The 22374-nt window shown below is 40.0% G+C and overlaps 1 protein-coding gene across 3 annotated transcripts; it reads left to right on the top strand.

Annotated features, from left to right (window-relative positions):
- The first annotated feature begins 500 nt into the window (after positions 1–500).
- LOC117246391 (uncharacterized) lies at positions 501–22374 on the top strand. Of its 3 annotated transcripts, none has more exons than XM_078164387.1 (11): positions 501–683; positions 13282–14726; positions 15352–15593; positions 17473–17678; positions 17796–17956; positions 18876–18979; positions 19244–19304; positions 19994–20082; positions 20880–21002; positions 21394–21494; positions 21630–22374. In XM_078164387.1, exons 2-11 carry the CDS (start codon positions 13310–13312, stop codon positions 22150–22152), a joined length of 3027 nt encoding a protein of 1008 aa, XP_078020513.1. In that variant the 5' UTR covers positions 501–683; positions 13282–13309; the 3' UTR covers positions 22153–22374. The 3 variants fall into 3 exon arrangements, with proteins under 3 accessions (XP_078020513.1, XP_078020512.1, XP_033466142.1); XM_078164386.1 differs by lacking the exon at positions 501–683 and adding an exon at positions 9964–10300 and having other exon boundaries at positions 17476–17678; XM_033610251.2 differs by lacking the exon at positions 501–683 and adding an exon at positions 9965–10300.

Raw genomic sequence — 22374 nt, 5'->3', positions numbered from 1 at the left:
ACGCCTTGTCCAGGAAGTTTTTCTCTCAAATATCTACCCAGGCCAGAAGCTGAATGTATGATGCATTCTTTCAACAAAGTGACATCAGACCTCCATTATGTGCAAAGGTACAGTAGCCTACATCTTCCTGGACAAACCACGCTTCAAATTTTCAATGATGTGCTTGGTATGAGCATTTAGTTTTCTCAGTGGTTCTATGTGTGTGTGTTTTACATTAGGGCGTGTGTGTGTGTGTGTGTGTGTGTGTGTGTGTGCGCGTGTGCGTGTGGCCCTTTAAAATCAAACCGACCAAAAGAGAAAATGAGGGATGAGAAAGCACCCACTCAAACTGAAAGTGTGTGTATGTGTATGAGGTTGAAGCCACATACTAGGGTGTTTTTCTCTTGTTTCCAGCATCACTATGACACAGCCTGTAACGCACACACACACACACACACACACACACACACACACACAGTGCCATTATGACACAGTGGATGAAAGGCTGAAAGATCAACTGAAAGAGCGACAGTGGCCGATCATCTTCAGCGAAACTACATCTCTCTCTCTCTCCCTGTCTGTCTCTAGTTTGCCGTCTCACTCTCCTCCTCCTTTCTCACACACATGTCGACCTACCAGCAGACCATACACCCATGCACCTCACTGTCACAGACACATCTTTCATCGTAATGACAACTTAACAGGTAAGAAGATATTTCTTGTTTTGTTTGTTTAAGCACACTACATAGCAGGAGCTTTTCAGAGGGAGCTATGAGAGATTTTAACTCAGTCTTAGCGATATCAGCATACTCTCACACTAATATAACACACCTGTCCCCGCTGAGTCTTCTTTAGAATAATTTAACAGTTACTTTTATCGAAGGGAGCCATTTTTTACCAACCAACAGTGAAGTATACATCTGCAGCTGCACATCTTTAGGGATTTTATGGATTAAATGATTAAATTTGAATGTCACTTTGGATACAAGCATCTGCCAAATGAATACATGTAAATGTAGATAAATCAACTTAGAAGTCAAAGCTATTCAAACTCACAAATATCAATCAGATGAAAGTATCATTTTGGTCTGAAAAGGGGCTCCCACGTAGTATCTACTCAGTCTGATTGATAAGTCCATGCACAGATCCATACTGTTCGAGCAGCTTCAAAACTATGCCTCTTATTTTACAGTGGCAAGCTCGTCTATACCGAGTTCTGAGCCTCAACATGACTTGTAGCATTTCAGTGCTGTTGCCCGCAACATGTTGGTGTTTATACGCAACATGCTCTTACACAGAGAGGCTTAAAACCACAAGCTTGACTTTCTTCACTGTGATCACTTTGTAAAGATATGATAGGATGGACCGGCGCCTCAATGTAAACCTGACCCTGGTACAGTTAAACATTTTAAAGTGATGTGTCAGCTAAAGGCCCACTTGGATTTGAAATCTAGGCTGTAACCGTAGTAGCCATTTATTAGCTAATCTCACTTAGCAAGTCATTTGTTACACCGAACAAAAACTTAAACAGAATCCTTGTACGAATCCTGCCTTCATAAAGGTTCTTTTAAAATGTAATTTCCCATTAAAATTGTTTTACAGAGATGTTTACTGGACTTAATTGGCATTTTGGAGGCTTTACTTCGTGGTGCAGTTGTGTCAAAGATGTGTATCTAATATGCAGTCTATCCAAACTTAAATGAGGCGGACAAAATGTCAGAAGAAGAGTTTGTATTGTTGTTGCTATTTTTGACCTCCTCCCAGTTTGTGACCTCCTTTGACATCTGCAGACAGAACGGGAGCAACAGCTGCTTTTGTGTTATATGCTATAAAGTATAACTTCAGCGTCCGTGCCAACGAAGGCCCCGAATTAAAAACATCTGCATTAACATTTGCGCTGCTCAACATGAAAATCAAAGCAAGCTGAAACAAAATGAAGTCGAGTCACTTGTTCATCTTTAAATGGCTTCATTGTTCATGGGCTTCCATACTCTGTCTGGAAGAGAAGGTGAAATGAGGAAATGGAAGAAGATTGCAATTCATTTCAAGTTACTGGGCCTCTGCTATGCAATGCCTGTAAGTATTCCAACATCCCGATGGACTAAAAAACTCACAAATACCGCCTCAAGCAGAACAGGCACCTTTGGCAGCAATATTAGACTTTGGTCTGTGTCAGCTTTAAACATCTTGATGCTGCAGTGTTTCCTCCTCCTTCTTTGCAGAAGGGCTCCAGCTCTATTAAGCAGCATCAAGGCAGTGGGCGAACCGCAGTTTATTTAAGTTAATTAATTGACGTTCTGCCACATATTCTGGATTGGACTAAGGCCTGAATTTTGACTTGACCAATGCATCTTTTTCTGTGTAGCTTTGGCTTTATCTATCATAAGAAGGAGAGAAGCATCCCTATAGTACGATGCTTCTGCACTGTGCGTCAGGAACGGGATGGTGTGCTTCTGCTTATTTGCAGTGTTTGGCATAGAGTCCTTAAAGCTACATTTTACTCCCATCAGGCCATGAAACCTTTTTCCACTTGGTTTCCCACATGCCTTTCTGACACACACTACCTCAGATGTCATGTGACGTCTTTACAACAGTGGTTTTTGCTGTGCCATGAAGCTGCTGCTGGTGAGGCATCAGTGTCTCCCCTCTCAACTATGGAAACCTGTGAGTAGCTCCCTCACAGTTGCTGTGGGCCTCTTGGTGGCCTCCCTCACTCCACAGCTTCTAACGCAGATTCTCACACAGTCGGGGCCTTGAAAATGTTCTGATATTTTCCCCCTGAGTCTTCTCAGTAACATTGTTGTGGATGAGCCTGCAATGTTACGTTATCTTTGTGGTGCAGTTTGCAAGAGGATTGTGAATGTAACCTAAAATCGCTTGTCATACATTGACTGCCAACGTTTAAAGGCCACTCAAATTGAACTGCAACCTCTAATCGATCCACTGCACCAGTGACGAATTTGGTGTGTTAAAGTAAAGGGGAGCAAATATTTGTAAAATCTGATATATTGTGCTTTATATTTGCACTTAAATTCAATCAGTTTGTGTTACGTCAAGTGTTATTTAAAGCTGTGAAAAATAATACATGAAAAATTCTGGTCACCCTGTGTTAACTTAATATTCTTTAATATTTGGCCATTTGCTTTGTCACTACACTGCGGCGTAGTCGCAGTCAAGTGTTAAAAGTGTGGAACATTTCAGTAATGCAGATCGAGGACAGAGGTCATATCCATTAGAGCAGAATAACGAAAGACATCTTTCTCATCAGCAGCAGGCAGACTGTAGGATATGAATACTTTGCTTTGCCGCCTCACTGTTGATCTTATTTAATAGGAATATGCCAATTACTGCCTGATCACTGCTCACGTACCAGTTTTAGTAGTGGTTAGGCTGATAATCAGCGCTGTAAACAAGTAAAACAATGCTGTAAACAAGTAAAACAAGTCCTTCAAAGAACACACATTTATATGGGCTGAGGTTGTTGTGGAGCACATTTATTGGCTAAAAAGCTGCAAAGCATTTTAAAATTTGTATTATTTTCTATGGTAAAGTAGTATGGAATAATGTTGAGGGTTAAATTCATCCGCAGGTTTTGTATTGCCGTTATTTAACATGAAATACAATAAACCTCTAATGAGCCTAATAGGGAAATTATGATTATGGAATGCCCCAACATGGTAAATATATAGCAGTAATAATCACACAGATTAGGACTTGTACAACTCCTTTTTTACTTTAAGAAATAATTCAAATATCCTGTTCTGTAAACTGTGATTAGGTTTATGTTTGAAAACACAATTACATAAAATTTTTTGAGTTGAAACATCACAACCGAAATGACGACAATGTGTTGTAACTTTCAGTTTCAGGAGAGTTTTTTTATCTGGAGAATACATTGACTTAAATTTATTTGTATTCTGAAGGATACAAAACTGCAGTCCAGTGGCACGATTTATTTACTGAATGTCAATCATTTTACTTCAGCCGCTCACCAGAATTATAGTATGTTTAGTGTGTCAGCGGCCAATTCAACATTTATAGTAATATTGTGTGAAGGAAATGTTTTTCCAAAAAAAAAAAAAAAGTAATATAATTTTTTTTTTTTACATATTTGCAATAATGAACGTCAAAAACACACATCACTGTTGTAATAGCTTAATGAAAAGAAAAGACCTCTTAAAATATTCATAAAATATTTCTTTCAGGTCACCTTCAGTTGACCTCTGCGACCTTTACTTGAATAGGTTAATGTATTCAGAATTAAACATTTTGCAATTATGATTTAGAATTACAATTATTGGTATTTTCTACATCTGTGTGGTGAAAATACCGTAATATTGGACGTCATATTATCAGTGTCATGCTGTATCGATAGTGCATGTGTGTGATCAGACTTAATCATTATACTATTACAGACTTTAACCAAATAGATGGACATGACTCTAGAGTTTCCAGTTCTTTTGCACTGTAGTTGTGCACTTCTATACCTTGGTGCTGCAGAAAATTTGAAGTTAGAATACTAGGCGTGTTAGCCGCTTAAATTTGTCACTCTCAATCAAGCTGAATAACTTTGTTAGCGCTCTAATAGTTGAGTTATGGGTCATTCGAGGCTACAGAACAGTACTACAGTGTGTTTAGATGGCAGCTTGAACATGGTCGTCACTATTGCATACCCAACTTTTGGCACGTCTTACTGATAAATGAAGGTCCGTCATGTGAAACTGACAGTGCTAGAATGTCCTTTGATATCCACCACAGAATTGCATTTTTTGAAACAAAAACAAATGACTGCATTCTGGATCAGTCATGTTATCAACTTTTTACAAATGCTTTAAAGTGGCTTCTCCTGTGGCGAAGACTATTAATTCTACATGAAAGAAGCCTGTAGCAGTCTTTAGAAGTGTGTAAAATGCAGTCACATCTCTGCAAAAATTTCTGGCCTGTGATCATGTTTCAAATGCAAAAGCTCTTGTTGAGCTATCAAGTGATTTTCAGGCCTTCACATATTCTTTGTAAAAGCATCAAATGCATTAAAAGAAAAATGTGACCCAACCTTATTTGTTTATACTTAAGATGCATCAAATCTAAATATAGCCATTTCAACTTTTCTACAACTCTTTCTGCAGACAGTGTGTATATTTTCTTATGTTTGTATGTGTATACAACTAAAACTCTCAACCTTATAGTTGTAATTTACAGTGAGGATGCTGGGGACGTGTCCGCACCACTTTTTAAATTGACCGATTTGGTTTTCTCACTTTTTAAAAGCATAATTTGTTAAAAATGTTTGGAAAAATAGCGTGCAACAATAAATGAGAATGCTTTGAGAAAGGTTTTATTCGCACAAAACATACTAAATAAAAAGTAAATATATAAAGTAAATATAGAAGAAACAAATGTGCATTGTGCAAAGAATGTAAGGTAAACTAAAAAAACAAAAACAAAAAACAAACAAACCCTACCCGACCGATTCTAAAATGACTCCAAGATGTGCATGCGCCTATCGGTAAATTTAATAAATTATTGACACCACTTTTTTCTCATCCAAGTTTTCCATTCCATGAACATGGCAACACATATTTGTAAATAAATCAGAATGAATTCATATGTCATTGACATGAGTAGGAGCCATATGCACATTTAAAGAGGTTACTTCCCCAAACAAAAGCCACAAAGGAGGAGACTAAATCATGCCTACATAAATGTTGACTCAGCAGAGACAACATTAAATGAGAAAAGTTAATCTACAGTTGGATTGATGTTTGAAAGTGATACAGAATGCCAGAGAGCCGTACTACATTATATTCCATTATATTTTTAAACTGTCACCTGCCTCTTAAATTTTTATGTTTTCTGTATGTACAAATGCATTCCCTTTATAAACTGGCGCATAAAAATTCACAATAATGCAGGTAATAAAATGTTTGACGCTAAACCCCCACCCCCCATTGCGCTGAAGCTTTGTACCAATCTAAATTCTGTGTGAATGTAAAATAAACATTAAAAATTACTTTATGTCTATCATTTAACTTTCGTTTTGTATAATCTTTCTGTACTGTCTGACAGTGTTTTAGACATAATGTTTTTTCAAACACACTTTTCATGACTGTTTTCCCGAAGGTCTTAACAAATGTGGATCATTTTGAGATGCGGATACACTGTTTTTTGAAGTAAATTTCTTAAATTTATTGAATCAGATTTTCTTTTAAGCTTCAAAATGTTAGTTAAAAAGCCACTACAGGAAAAGACTGCCTTTTTGAAAAGTAATGTCTTTTACCTATTTCTTGTAGCAGTTCTGCAGTTTTGTAGCAGTTTCACCTCTGCGAGTTCAGTATTTCATAAAAACTGTCACGCTTTTTAGTTGACGCCACACTTTCTCATACTGTCCCCCACACCTGCAGCGTTAGCATGGATCAATCATCTCATAATAACAAGGTCATCGTGGGGGAATGAGCATTGTTTAAGTGCTAACAAGGCTAACTTTAGCAAGACAGCCTGTTTTGTGTTTTGTGATACACAGTGATTTCTGTTATTTGGCAGCTTAATTTCTCCCTCATCCATTCAGTTACTTTCTTCTTGCCAGTCATGACTACTTCTGTCAGTGACGGAAGACAGGCGGAGAAGAAAAAAAAAAAGCAGAAAGAAAAAGTACAGAAGTGCTTCACTCGTTCCCCCTCCTCTGCTCCCGCAAGTTTTTTTGGTGAATTTGAGAGAAAACGAGAAAAGCGTCTCCCCCGTACACACTCCTTCGCATTCCCCTTCCATCGTCTTGTGTCCTTTCATTCACACATATTTATTCGGCTTGTTTTCTCATGGTTTAATGCACATACAGATGCAGGCAAAAGCGTACGCACAAGAGACACAGACAAATGAGCAGGCCATGTCAGAATCAATGGTATAAGAAAGTAGGATGTGCTGAGTTTTAGATACAGAGGCTGAAAAGTTAAAAAAAAAAATACTTAAATAATATTTTAGGCCTTTGAAGGCTAAACTTGACGCCTTATTGGGTGCAGAATAAGCTTTGCAAAAACGCGTTCTTACACTTCTTCTTTACATTAATCATATGGTATTGATTTCTGTGCTTTCTGTTCTTCCCTGTACTTGATTAACAAATATCCTGAAAGGAATTGCAATGAGAGGGATTAAAGAGGATTTTTAAGTTTCCACTTTGTAAGTTTGGTGAGCGTGGATGACATAAAAGGAGTCTTGAGTCTTGGTAAAACTCTGAAGCTGCAGAAACTCACACTGTCAGAAAAATACCTGTTATTTGGCTGCATGTGATTATAAATATGGAATCAACAGTCTTTCTGATTCTCGAGTCCTACCTACAGCAACATAAAGATGACTCGGATATCAATGTTAATAATATGTTTTATATTAATGTCAAAAATATGTTTTGCAGCTAATCCTCTTTGCATAGAACCTTCAGATTTAAAATAGTTGCAGGGAATGTAGTGAGGATGTCTGTAAATATATTGATAAATTATTGACAAAGTGATCATGTATGCTAATGTTGAGGTTATTGTGTCTCACAGGTTGTAGTTACCACATTACTATCTGTCGTGCATATTAACGTTGAGGTTTCCAGCTATGAGAAGTAGTCACACTGTAAAAGTGACCTCAGCATTAACATGATCACCTACACACACACACACACACACACACACACACTCTCTAGATTCCATGCACCATCTGTAACTGTTATTGATTTATAACCAACAAATTGTCTGTTCAAGGGTTGTATTTAAAACATGCTAAAATGATCTGTAAACCTCTTTAGGATTGAACACGTTTTTATGCAAACCGGGGTCCGTGTCACAAAAGTGTTTTGCGAGGACTGCTTATACACAGGTGCCAGAGTTATGTTTCATAAACGACTGTCACTCACAAATTGTACATACATTTATGGGACCTATGTGGTCATGCACGGGTCACAAGTATAGTGTTCATTTTGATACAGGAAAATGTGTCAAGAACAAATTTATCTAGTGTCACAAAAATTATGAAATGGGATCCAATCCCCTGGCATGTTTCGTGTCAACTTAACAAGAGACACAGTTTTTCAGAATAGGTGATCACAGCTCGGTGAAAATTCATGTTAAATAACAGTGTTTGAGATTTGTGACGTGACGCTGTCATTTAAAACATATGCTGTAATTTCTGATACAATATTCACACAGTTTTTCAAATTTAGAAAGCAATGAAGTACATTAATTGAAGTGTGAAGTGTACGTACAACTGGGAGGCCATGGCACTTCCTTAGAGTATTTCTATTTTGTGAGATTTTATACATATACTTTGTACATACATGCTTTGTCTTCAGTATAATAAAAAGGTACTGCATATATTTTTCACATTATACATTTACTCCAGGACATTTCAGGGGAAGTGAGGGAAATATTGTACTTTTTATTGCTTTGTACTTACTTTTAAAAACAATAATTAGTTCTGATGACTGGTAATCTTGTAGCTAGTCTTCCAGATTAAGTTATCCGTAAAATATGCTGACTTGCATTGGTTTTTAGTTTCCCAATTACAATACAAAATAAAATGTTGCCAATTTGTAGAGAAAGTATTCATTTAACACTCTTTTGGATGAGTTTGAGAATGTTTTATTTTCATTGTTGTACTACATTTTAATACCCTTTTCACCACTAATAGCGAGCCATTTATATATTAAAATGCTGGATGTTAACTCAGAAAACTGATTGATCGTTCACTGTCTTGTCTGTGGTATTGGCTTGTGTGCATGTGTGTGTGTGTGTGTGTATGTGTGTGTGTTTGAGGGGGCGGGCTTATTGAAGTTGCTCGCAGACTTGTGGACCTGTCAGTGGTCGTGTTTGAGGTTATGTGTGCATGTGTGAGTGGGTGTTTTTTAAAGTTACATGACACACCAAAGGTAGAAAACATCTTATTGGCACGTTAAAGGTGCTATTGTACCATGTGTGGTGGGTGAGTGGGTGGGCGGGTGAGTAGGTGGGGCTGCAGGGTGTTTAGAGGGTTCCCTGAACCTCATCGTTTGCCTTCCTTCCTGTTTCGTTCTCTCTCATTTCCTGTCAGCTGACTCAGCCGGAGAATCTTGATCTGGTAAACATCTACGCTGCCGCTTCTGCACACACTCACTCTCTCATCTCTCTCTCTCTCTCTCTCTCTCTCTCTCTCTCTCACACACACACACACACACACACACACACAAAATGAACTGTAAAGATGTATGCATGTACGTTCACACATTCAGCACACACATAACTGAGTACTGAAAGACACATATACATGAATTTATCACGCATACGCACACTTTTATTATATGTTTCACAGTCACTTTACTGATGTCAACCAAACTTCATATGTATAACCTATATAAGAAATGTGCATTTATGTGACTGAAGGTGTATAAACTACTGATTAGAAAGTTTCTACAGCGAACTATGTTTTATAGCCTACATAACCCTAAGTGTTTTAGTAACTCAACATCAGTAAATACCTTTAAAAAGAAACTACAGAGGAAGAACTACAAAAAAGGAAGAGTGCACCACTAAGGGAGTGGGACACAAGAGCTGAGATGTATACAAAAAAGCAAGGAGCACACTTAGACCGAGAAAACCAGAGAGATGAAAAGCATGTAAAAGACAGAAGATGAAAGGCGGGACAAGAGAGAGGCAGATAACAAAGTTGGGCGCACGGTGAGAAAGAGAGAATAAGAGACAGAGAGAGAGATAAGGACGGGCAAAAAGACGGAAAGAGAGACAGCGAGATGGAGGAGGGGGCAGAGAGATAAAGATAGCTGACAGGAGGGAGATCCGTCAGCGTTGTTTCCTCAGGATGTGGTTACCACGACGACGAAAAGGCAGAGAGGCAGCATCACTACCCGCTGGTCCCCTCTGACACCTGCGAATGTATGTGTGAGTGTGAAACTCAGTGTGTGTGTGTGTGTGTGTGTGTGTGTGTGTGTATACGTGTGTTTCAGTGAGTAATAGAGTGAGTAAATGCGTGTGTCTGTGTGTGAAGAACACAGTGACTGTGGTCTGTGTATCTGTGCATGTGTGTGTGTCCATTTTGCTTTAGGTATGTGCGACAGACTGTGTGTGTGTGCCGTCAAAGGATACACAGCAGAGAAAGAGAGAGAGAGATAGGAAGGACTACGTGAGAAGCAGAAAATCTAAAGGGGGAAATAATTAGACAAACAGTCAAGGCAGTGCAGACTGAAAGAACAAAATAGTCAGAGAGAACGATGAAGACAACCAGACGAACAAACAGGACTAGAAAACATGAACACCAGAGGACGAACATATGTGAGAAGGAAATTAAGCGCCAAGGACTGGTAAAAAAAAACAACCCTCAAAACGTATACAGTGTATTTGTCTCTTCATCTCATCTTCCTTCGTTCTTTCTCTTTCTGACTCACTCACTGTCCTATTTAGAGCAGAATGTGGTTTCAAGAAAGAAAGAAAGAAAAACCAACGAAGACTTCAAGTGCAAGTCTTAACTTTAAGTATATTTCTAACAAGCTATCATGTCACTCATAAAACAGGAAAGAACATGGTTTTTGTCACTTATGAGAAATCATTGGTTTTGAGGGTACATGGTACAATGTAGCATTTGCTGGCAAGATTACCTTTTTAGCTTCTTGGCAAGTGTTCATGCATTTTTTAAGACTACATTGCAGACAGCCACATCTGATACAAATATATATCTTTTAATCTATTTTTGAGGGTAAACAAACCCCAAGGTTGTCAGTCATGGTAGACTGTGTTAGCATAAGTGCTCAACGGGAACATGCATGCTAAAAACGGCTAAACGGAGCTGGATTTCAAATACAAAAAAGGTACCATTGCTTTAAACCTGCAGCCTGCATTATCAGTTTCAGGTAGTGACATGACACTGTCATTAGTGGGCTAAATACAGATAGTAATGTGCATGGCTTCTCAGAAAATTGCCTCCAATTCCTGCAGGGCTCTGTACAAGCTATTTATGAACAGGGGGTTTTGGAGATGTGATAACTCTTCTTACTTGAAACCAGCCTATTTTGCTCAACACTTGATAACTACATCATGCCTATAGACGTTGGAATATGGCCTTACACAGTGATGAGTTATGGTACTCAGAAGATTGAATGAGCTGGTGTTTCACCAAATTCTGTGCTCCATCAGATTCTGTGACCCAAGTAGGATTTTTAGCTAAACTACCATTGCAATTATGTTCTCATACATTATCACTTACTTTATTATATTGAAACTACAGTGTAAAGGTCTGTCTGTAGAACACATATGTCTCACCTGTCAGTATCTAGCAGACTCCCTGATCTTTGTCGCGTAGTTACAGAATGTCATGGATCATATATTTTGGTACACTGAAATTACACAGCTATCAAAAACCAGTAATCTGTACTGTAGGTACAAATTAAAGGAACAGTGTGTGGGATTTGGTGGCATCAGGCTGGCAGTGGGGTTGCAGATCACAACCAGCTAACTACCCCTACCCTCATCCCTCTCTTTACAAGCATGTAGAGAACCCAGAGGCCTTCAAGTAATTTAATAGTGTTTGGTTTGTCCGTTCTGGGCCACTGTAGAAACATGACGGTGCAACATGTCGGGCTCTGTGGAACAGGATATGAAGGTGATTATACACTATGAAAACTTAATAATGAACATTCCATTTCTGCCAAGAGATCTCCACACTGGTCCTTTAAAGTGATTATGCTAACAGTAATGCTAACAATTAGCTATTTGGTGAATGGCAGTTTTTTCCAAGTCAGGTTTTCATCCAACCGTAGTGCAAATGTTAACAATATTTTTAAGAAAGTCGTCAAAAGAAAATGCAAATTTGTGCCCTTTTTGTATCCAATACAGCCGCAAATACTGGGAGTTGATTCATTGATTCTAGATAAGCAGTAGATGCAGCTAATTCTCCAGCCAGGTGCCGCTGCAGAAGAGGGCACAACAAGATGATGTGATTAAAAGAACTATTACAGATATGTGCTCTTAGATGAGTTCAAATAACAGTCCTCTGTGCATTCATATGCCATCCAGAGACAACAAAGAGCTTACAGTGGCCTATGCAATAACTGCAGCCTGTGTCATGACTGTCATCAATTATTACTTGGATCTGGTTATTGCATTTACCTTTTAAAGATACACCAACTTTTCCACCTCCCCCAAGCATAAGTGTTTTGGGCGTTTCCATTCAGGGGTTTTTAGTGCATAAATTGAGCATAAAAATAGGTGGATGGAAAGGGTGCATTGAAATGGGCATGCACAAAATGAAACTTGGGATTTTCCAGCAGTAGCCTCTGTGGGAACTAGTCCATGGTCCTCCTCATAGGCAGACATTATACAAAAGCAAAACAATGATTATGTAGTCCCCAGTGTAGTATGTAGTCAGTGTTTAGTTACAACTTTGGATTAATCAAGATGGAAAGCAATGGATGGTCACTGCCTATTGATAAAATACTTGATTTAAAATGTTAGCCGACCATACAGGGCAATATGGATGCACATCTCTAAGTTAGGAATAACCATCAAGTATTCAGCGAAGTTACAGTTAATATAATTAGTATTTTATAGGGGTGGGAATCACGAGAGACACTATGATGCCATACCATCACAATACACAATACTCACAATATGTCACGATTCAATATTGTTGCAATTTTAAATGTGTTTCACAACATATATTACAATTTTTTTCACTGCTAATTTTGTCCCCAAGGGAAAACTTTGTTAACATCTGTTTTATCAAATAAGATAAAGTTTTCAGTCATTTTTACTCTAGCAACATGTAAATTGTAGCCTAATATTAGTAATTTATGTAATACAAAATCAATACTTGGTGTCCATGCATTGATACAATATTGCCACACAAAAATATTGTGATACTGTGCTGTATTTAATATTTGAAAATGTATAAAAGGAGATCAGGGGGACTATATTCTGTTCTATAAATATTGTTTCTCTATACGTCATTCTTCTCTGTATAGATCTACTTATTTTCAGACTGGCAGATGGAGTAAACTGTTTTAAAGCAGGGAGGATTATAGTGGGAGCACTGGGATGTCAGGTGTGACTGTGTGCAATAGCAAATGCCTGGCTTATGGGTCAGGTAGCAGGGCCCCTTACCAGAATTTTGCTCAGGGCACCAGGGAGGTCAGGACCAGCTCTGCTTTGTCACATGGTTATATGATATTACGTTGTTGAATTTTTTTCAACATATGTAGCTTTGTCTTTTTTCAATATTCATGTGTTTGCACCCTAGTTCTAATGCTGTCATATATACTTACACTATGTTTCTGTGTGTCTCTTGTAGGCACTCTAGCTACATTCAGCGAGCCATCATGGACGACCATTCATCCACCCAATCCTTCCCCAACCTCCACCACCATCGCCACCGCCCATCCTTTCACCTCACCTTGCCAAGCCTTCAAAGTCCTGAAGCGGGATACCTGTCCTCTCAGCCTGCCCTGGACCCTCTGGAGCAATATGGAAGTAGAGGGGAGGAATCTGCAAACTCCTTCCCAACTTCAAACACCTCTTCTGATGGAAGGAAGGGGAGCAATGGGGGTGACAGAGACTTTGTAAACACAAGTGGTTGCGGTTTGGATGGGGATGCTAACTTGGGAGGCCATCCTGATGTAGAAAGTGGGTTAGGCATCCATTTTTCTGACACTTGGTATGGTGGTGGCAAAAAAGAGGAAGTTTGGGAGGATGGGGAGGGTTGTGAAAATGCTGCAGATGATTTTTATAGAAAAGGTGATTGCTACGGTAACGCAAATAATGTTTTTTACACCATGAATTGTAGCAGTGAGGAAGGAGTCAGGTGTAAACTCAGAGCAAACTATAATAATTATGCCCATGTTAGCTACGAAGCTAAAGGGGAAACACTTTACAATAGGGAGGCTCACGTTAGCCACTTTAATAAACAAACTACTTCCTACAGCAGAACTGCGCCTGGTAGCTTTAGTGACAGCAGTGTTGATTATTCAAGAGTGAGTGAAAATTATTTAGGAAAAGAAGAAGATTATGGGTCCAGCTGTGGCTCAGGTGAGGATCAGCTTCAACCACCAGAGGTTGAGGAAACCTGGCTCAGTGTCTCCCCCTCAAGCCAGACTGGAGAGGGCAGGTGGAGAGGAACAGCAGACACCACCACTTTGGCTTCAGGGTGCCTACCACAGAGATCACCTCTCAGCACCAGCAGCGGGACGTACACACAGAAGCTGGACTCCTTCTCTGAGGCGTTCCTCTCCCAGCGAAAGAGAAGATTCCCTGTGATTCCCAGTGGGGACTCCTCTGGACAGAACTGGCAATTTGGAGTGGGTAGAGGAGAGACCCCTGGATTGGTCAAGTCAAGGCACAGCTGTGCTTTTGATTCAGACACCTATCTGCCTCCCTCCTCCTCTTCCTCACCTGCTCACCCCTCTCCTCCGTCCTTCCCCTTCCCTCCCACATCATCTCACATCATGTCTTCAGTTCTTAGTCCTCCTCCCACACCTTTGCCTCCTCCGTCCCACTCACCCTCCAAAATGGACTCTCCCAGTGCGTTCAGGGACAGCGGACATTCAGTGTCTCAGGGGGGAGAATCACTCGGTACGCTCCAGTTGTTCACCTCCCACCTTCAGTCTCTCCCGTCCATCCATTCTTCTGGGATGATATGGAAGTTTCCACTGTTGCCACACAGCTTTCCACAGTCGTCAGACGACCCCAGCATCATCAAGAGATCTTCTCATGGTAGTGACTATGGAAACAACATCACAGGTAAGGCATTGTTTGTGCATTTTTGTTCATAGTAAGATTAAAATTGATAAAGGTTTTCCAGAACTTATCATAACTGTGCAAGAAGGGGAACAATCTGAAATGGAGAGTAGAGAGATGTAGTAGTGAAATGATTTAAATGAATAAATTATTTCCCCCTTTACACAAAAAAAAAAAGGGTTGATACCCACATGTAAATTTACAAGATACGTGGGTTTTCTTAGGTAAGCTTGTGAAATTTCCCATTTCCCCTATGCAAATTACATTTTCACTTTTCACATTTTCACACATAAAACCATGAGCAACAGACATTTTTTGTACTATTGAACACCATGTGAAAAATGTTATGTTTACATGTGACAACATGTCCTACTGTCCTGAACTACCGATTGTGTGCTTTTAGTTTTTATGTGGGTTTTTCACAAGAATTGTTTAGTATTTCCAAATAAGAAACAGATTCTGTCAGTGTCTGGTTTAACACTTTCCCGTCTGCACGGTGATACGTCAGACTTTTTTCTGTCTTGTTATGTCTCACTTTCTGCTGCACTCAAAATGATAAAGCAGCTCTACAATTAAACATGGAATGTTAACTTCTACTATTCTTGTCTTACCCCTCTCATTTTCCCAGCCCCCCATGTTCAGTCTCCAGAACCGTCATTCCTCACCACTGCATCCCATCCTCCATCTCTCCATCCATCCAGAACCCTCTTGCCCTCCAATACACTATCCCTCCATCCCTCCCTCCATCTTCCCTCTCGTCCATCCCACCTTTCCGGTCACCATCATGAGGCAGCAGAAAAGATAGCACCTTACATTGTGACCCAGAAAGTAAAGAATGGACCAATTAATCTGAACCAATCACAGCTACAGGTATAGTATGGCACTTTTACTATTTTTTACCATGGAACATAAATTTGAGATTTGGAAAAAAAGATACTTGTCTTTTCCTCTTGCTGAGTGTGAGATAAGAAAAGCATTAACAGTTTTGCGGTCGTGCATTAAGGACTTTTAGATCCAGCTTTGGTCAAAAATAGTAGATCCGGTTGCTACATTTAAGAGAAGAAGACAACGGTGGTGTATACCTTTTACTTGCTACAGTTGGTAACTTTTATAAATGATTAACTTTTTTCATTTGCTGAAACTGTCACTGTATTTCCACAGCCCTAAATGAGACTGATAATGTGTGAAAAAATTGCCTCGTAACATTTCTAATGGCCCTAGCATGTGTGGGCAAACAACCAATCAAAGCTGAGGAGTCTCTAAAGCAGCTGTCAGTCATGTAACTGCGCGTGAACTGCGGTCAAACTGTCAAACTAGACAGCACCGATCAAATATGAATCAAGATTCTCTTACTGCATTGCTTACTCATGGCCTGAAATGTTTTCAGAAACACATTTTAGTGTACTGTTTAGCTGGTGAAATAAGAAAGTTTGTGACCCGGCTGCCATGTTAAATACATTTAAACTGAGTACCAAGCACCACTCACTAGCCATATCAATTTTCTCATTTGATAGCAAAACAGTACACAAAAATCTGTTTCTGAAAACATGAAAACAAGGGTAGGCAATGCAGTAACAGAATCTTGTTTCATATTTGATCAGCACTACCTAGTTTGATGTTTGACTGCAGTTCATGAGCAGTGATTGACATGATTGAAAGCTGTGTTAGAGACTCCTTGGTTCTGATTGGCTGTTTTTTGGTGCACCCTGGTATATTCTAACAAATGCCATTAGAGGCACAGACTATCTGTCTCATGTACTTCTTTCAGAACATAGTGATAGCAAATATGACGCAAGGGTATTTTCATACAACTGTAGCTTTAGCCACACAAAAAATATGTCTAATGCTTTTACTGGACAATACATTTATTACCAAAGAAGTACTCAGTGTTAAGTGCTAATTAGCAAATGTTAGCATGCTAACATGATAAGCTGAGATTATTATTATAAACACTGAACCAGCTAAACAGCTGATTGGCATTGGCATTGTGAGCATGTTAGCATACTGACACAGCACCATACTAGTGCTGAGCTCTTTTTCTTTTAGCTTTTTCTTTATAAGTCAGGTAGGACCATTCTGTTGACAGTTTGAAGCTTTAGGAATTAGGCTACATGCAGAAACGTATAAGCATGGTAAAAAAAAGAAGTAAAAAGAAGTAAAAACAAAGACGCTGTGCTTTTGAAGCTCTTTGTGAACATCCACTGCATTTCAAAAACCACACTATCTCCGTGGGGTTGCCAGGTTTGCACACTGTCGTCACTCTTCCATCAACAGAGACTGGGTTTTGGGAGGAGGCAACACTTGCTACAGCTGGAGAAGCTGTGGGTGGATATATGGTCGTTTGTCAAGAAATTACGTTAGCTTCAACTGCATTTCTGCTTCTAAAACCACAGTCTTAGTCCGGGTTTTTATTTTTAGACTTCTTAAATAGGTGCAGTGTGTATACGAAACAGATTGTGAGTTTGGTGAAAGGAATGTTATTCATCTGTGACAGAGCTAGGCGAGCTGTTTCTCCTGCTTCTAAGCTAGGCTAAATATGTCATGGACTTATCTCTGTGTTTGATATGCACAGAAATGGAAAACTTTGATGCTTAGAAATGGAAAACCATGTTTGGGTGAGACTACATTTTGGAGAACTTGGTGTGCAGATGCCTACAAACCACAAAAAAACCTGTTAGGGCATTGTCTAAATACTTAAGCTATTACAGCTTATAACATTTTAAAATTCCATTTCCTTGGATTCTTACAGCAGCAAACCTCTCCAGTCTACACTGGAACTCCATTTCCCAGTATCCTTCACTCCAGCAGAGGTCAGAAGAGGGGTCGGTACACTCCTCAACCACTCCTCAATCCACTTCGTAGGGGAGTGGGGCTCTACTCGTCCATCTCATCTCCCAGTCACAGAGATGAGGACACAGCATGTAAAGGAAAGGAAGATGAGTGTGCTGTGTTACCGTGAGTAAAATGTTATGGGAAACTTTTTTGTTTATTACTTTATTAATTAGTATTGTGTTATTGTTATACACATTTTTTTCTTTTCACTTTCCTAACTTCTTCTGTACTTCTTTACAGATGTGTCAACGTGGGTCATGATTTCCAGGCAGAGCTTCCTCCATGCTTGGCAGGTGTAGAAGGGTTTAGGAAGTGGTCACCAGAGGAGGAATCCCCCAGAGAACAGTTGCTCTGGAAACCACTGGACAAGCTGGAGGAGAGTATCAACTTACAAGACCAAGGTAAAAGGCATGCCAAAATACAGCTTTCCAACACAAGCTTTAAAGGGAGAGTTCCCCTCAAAATCAAAACCACATATTTTCCCTCTTTCCTGTAGTGCTATTTATCAGTCTAGATTGTTCTGGGGTGAGTTGCTGAGTGTTGGAGATATCAGCCATGGTGACATCTGCCATGTCTCGAATATAGTGGAAATAGGTGGCACTCGCATGTGGTACTGAAAGCGCCAAAATAAAACATTTGAAAAAGTCAACACTCAGCAGAAATCATGATCCAGTTATCCAAAATAATCCATGAACCTTTTTGCGAGAAGTTTCATGTAAGAACTATTTTTTCTACCAAACTACACCTGCCAACCTTATCAACATGCAGAAGGAAGTGTGCATCTACTGCTGGCTCACCAAGCAGCACTGAGCCGAGTAATGTTACAGCTCAGCCGACGAGGATGCCATTCAAATTTACATCTCACGCTGTCATGAGAACGAGCCTCTCGTCCATGAGTAGATATTTAGATAGCTCATACTATGAACTCCTCACAACAAGGTGTGTGGATTATCCTGAGTAATTAAGTCAGGATGACTGAAAAGAGACATTGTTTTTGAGTTTCAAATGTATTTTTTTTTGGCAATTTGAGCACCACAAGTCAAGTGCCATCTAGTTCCGTTATATTCGAAAGAAGACAGACATCTCCACGGCCAATATCTCAATCACTCAGCAGCTCACACCAACAAAATCAAGACTGATAAATAGTACTAACAGGTAGGAGATAAGATATGGATTTTTAATCTTGGGGTAGACTATGCCTCTAAGAAAAGACCAGCTTTGGAGTAACAATTGAACAGAAAATGACGGTCAATTGTCAATATTACAGTAAAGTTCAATGTGTGTGTGTGTGTGTGTGTGTGTGTGTGTGTGTGTGCACAGTGGAGAAGCTGTTGTCCATGTGTAGTTCCAGCTGCTTACCAGGAGGGGGCAGTAACACAGAGCTGGCTCTGCACTGTCTGCACTACTGTCAGGGGAACACAATGGTAAGCAGTGAAGGGGAGTATTAGTACAGCCTTTTTTTCTTTATTCTTCACTAATTGTTTCATCATGCACTCATTCCACTCTTTTCATCATCCCTCCATCCATCGTGACTTACTTGTTTGCATCATTCACACACTCATTCTCTTTGTCATTTCTTTCTTTATTTCTTACTTTCTTACTCATTCATGTCCAGTTAATTCTCTTCAAAGCCATTGCATGCCTCATCTGTCTGTTCTTTGTCTCCTCCATCCCTCTCTCCTGTGCAGGCCACACTGGAGATGCTGCTGTTCTCACAGCCCTCGCCGACGGGAGACTACCACTACTCTGGTAACCTTTAGCCTCACCATAACCCTTAGGTTTCCTCTGCTTGTTTAAGGATGATTCCTGAAATATCACATATTCACATAACTTTCTGGCTTCACTATTAGCACCACTAACAACTTTGTTGAATTCAGCCAGGACAGAAAAAGGAAGAGAAGTAAAATGAATTAAAGTGTGTTGTAGTGAAGGAAGTTTAGTGTGTCTCTGCAACAGCCAACAGCTGTCTGCATGCCAAGTGAGTCAGCAAAGGAATCACCATTCCCACCGTACAATAGTAGGCTTTGTAGAAGTCCAACCCTCCTGCCACTTTCATCACATACCATCTCTCTCTCTTTTTCTCTCTTTGTTTCTGTGGTGCGTTTGAATCCACAAAAAAAAACATGTTAAGTACAGAGCAGACATTGTTCTGCATACTAGTGTTCCCCCTGTTTGGTGTATTTCTGTAGACAGAGGTACTGTTAAGGGTTTTGGGGCCCCTTGCCAACAGCTAAACATCATAAAGGATGTCTAAAATCACTGGCCTTTTTCTTGACTCCCCTCTAGCTACTGGCCACCCGAATGACTGCAGGAGGTTTGCAGGTTGTCTGAAGCTTATTGAATGTCCTCAGGCAAGCTGTGTTATGTGTGTAATTTAGTAAGTATTTATCAACTCCTTTCCCCTCCCCCTCCCCTCTTCTGTCTTTCTCTCTTTGTAGGTAGTGATTGTTGGACAGACAGTGAAAAGAGTCTCTTCACTGCAGCTATGGGAACTTTTGGAAAAGACTTTTCACTCATACAGAAAATGGTATTATTCATTGCTTGTGGTCGTGGTGCATTCTTTTAATTGTTATCATCTTCTTTGTCCTAGCCTAACAGTGATGTGTGCTGTATGCCTCTGCATTAGTATAACTACAGTTATGCACATACTGGTGGATTTTGTTATCAGATAGTTCTGTGAAACAACAAACAGTGATGCCAGTGTTGACCACATGCTTTACTGAGAAATGCCTATTTTAGAAAGTAAAATCAACACATCGAATAGAAAATGGGAAGTCAAGCATTCACATCCAGTTTGTCCACCACTGCACCACTTAGTGGTTATTTGTTTTGCGCTCATCATCGATTCAAAGTGTTCTTTTTGTGTGCAGGATCACTACAGAAAGGTGAAGTAGTATTTTACTATGGCACATTAAGTACAGTGTTCTTTTCCTTGCCTGCACCCGTTTGGCTTTTGGTGACTCACTGTGCACTTCAGTGGGGGTGCAGTGACACATGAAACTGCACAGAAAAAAAGAGCAGTTTTGATTAAATCTCACACAACTACAAGAATACTGAAAGTGCACCACCGCCTCCACGGCACACTGTGCACAGTAAAAATGGTCATATGTTTCAGCTTGATTGATTAAATAAGACCTTGAAAATTCTCTGACTCGATTAAAGGCTGGAAATGTCTGCTTATAGTGTGGTAGTGCAACAGAATGTGTCAGCTTGGTTATGTTTTCTGGAATATGTTGGCTTAGATATTTGGAATCAGGCTGAAAAGTTAGATTTTCCAGTTCCAAGTACACACTGTTTGTCTGTGTTTGTGTGTGTATATTGCAGGTGGAGACTAAGACCATGTGCCAGTGTGTTGAATTTTACTACCTGAGCAAGAAGCTCCAGGACAAACAGAAGAAACAGAAGGAGGAGGAGAGCAGAGATGCAGTGATGGAGCAGCAAAAAAGGGTAAGAAACACCTGAAAGAAGCAGTTGGGAATTTAGTGTTAAAACCATTTTTGCCTCTTGTCCAGATGTCCCAGCTGATCCAGGAACTCTGGTACCTCACTGATGTCCCTGATGTTACTTTTAGATGTGTTTTAAAATCAGCCCTTTGCTTGAGTTAACTTTCTATCATCCTTTTTTTTCTTGTTGTTTTTCAGTCATTTATCTATTACCATCTCTGACAAATAATACACATAGAGTAGAAACAAGTAGAATAGTATGCTTGGTGTGGGAAAGAATGAATATGTGGAGTCTTGTGTGATCAATTAAAAGCATAAATGTCTCTCTGGTGTGGAATGCAGCTCAGCAAGCCAGTCAGAGCATGGTTGCTCACAATTGGTCCTTTTTTTAATAGATAACACCCATCTGTCAGCCAGTGGAAAGACAGTTTGGACTGGAGGAGGCAGTTCCTGTGCCCTCATTGGCCAGCTTCTTCCCCTGCAAGCTGTGTGGCAAGTGAGTAGGACCAGTCAATACTAAAGGAAGCTCCAACGAAAACTCTCTCTGTGTTTGGCTTCGGGGCAAGCCAACAGATGGTTTAGATTTTCAAGTCTTCTTTTCAAACCTGTTTATCCTCTCTCCTTGCTGCAGAATGTTCTATAAAATCAAGTCCCGTAATGCTCACATGAAGATCCACCGCCAGCCTCAGGAGGATTGGACAGACAGGCGGCTGCAGCACCAGATTCTCACCCAGCGCCTGGCTCTCAGTCGTTCCACCACCCTCATGCCCACCCCAGGCGGTAACCTGCTCGCACCCCAGGCAGCAGCTTTGACCTTTCCCTCCTCTGCCCTCGCTGGAACATCAAGCAACACCAATGCAGACAATGTCCTCAACTCTGTAACCAGTAGCAACGCTGTCACTCCTAGCAATGCCAGTGCCCTAGATCCCAGCGCCACGATAACATATAGCAACATCGCTGCTTCAAACTCTCATGTCATCACCAATATTGATGGCGGTGGCTCAAATCAAAGAGCATCCACCACTGTCTTACCTTTCCACCAATCATGGGGCTCATTTGGACACAGCTCTGACCCTGCTACCTTCTACTGCAACACAGAAGGGAAAGACGGAGCTGGGACAGTGGGGGGAAAAGAACCAATCAACTGGCAGTAGTGTTTACCTCTCCCAAAAGCATTACTACCACTGAAGTCTTAGACGCACTCAGACTATGCTTTGTAATTCAAACTAAACTTCAGTCCAAAGTCCAGTATTTTTTCCAGCATATTTCAAGAAAACATCTTTATTTTTGTTGTTTTGACTTTTTTGTAAATTGTGTATATGTGTTACATATTTAAATGTTTCTTACACATTTGACATTTGAATAAAATTTGTAAC

The sequence above is a fragment of the Epinephelus lanceolatus genome, chromosome 22 (assembly GCF_041903045.1).
Source record: "Epinephelus lanceolatus isolate andai-2023 chromosome 22, ASM4190304v1, whole genome shotgun sequence".
Classification (NCBI taxonomy): Eukaryota; Metazoa; Chordata; class Actinopteri; order Perciformes; family Serranidae; genus Epinephelus; species Epinephelus lanceolatus.
Note: the sequence above shows the minus strand (reverse complement) of the source record. Positions and strands in the feature narration are given on the sequence as shown.

Excerpts from the sequence above, each read along its gene's own strand:
- LOC117246391 (XM_033610251.2), top strand. The coding sequence starts at position 10,248 with ATGAACACCAGAGGACGAACATATGTGAGAAGGAAATTAAGCGCCAAG. Across the intron at positions 10,301-13,281 it reads AAATTAAGCGCCAAGGACTG|GCACTCTAGCTACATTCAGC; the intron begins GTAAAAAAAAAC and ends TGTCTCTTGTAG. Across the intron at positions 18,980-19,243 it reads ACTGTCAGGGGAACACAATG|GCCACACTGGAGATGCTGCT; the intron begins GTAAGCAGTGAA and ends TCTCCTGTGCAG.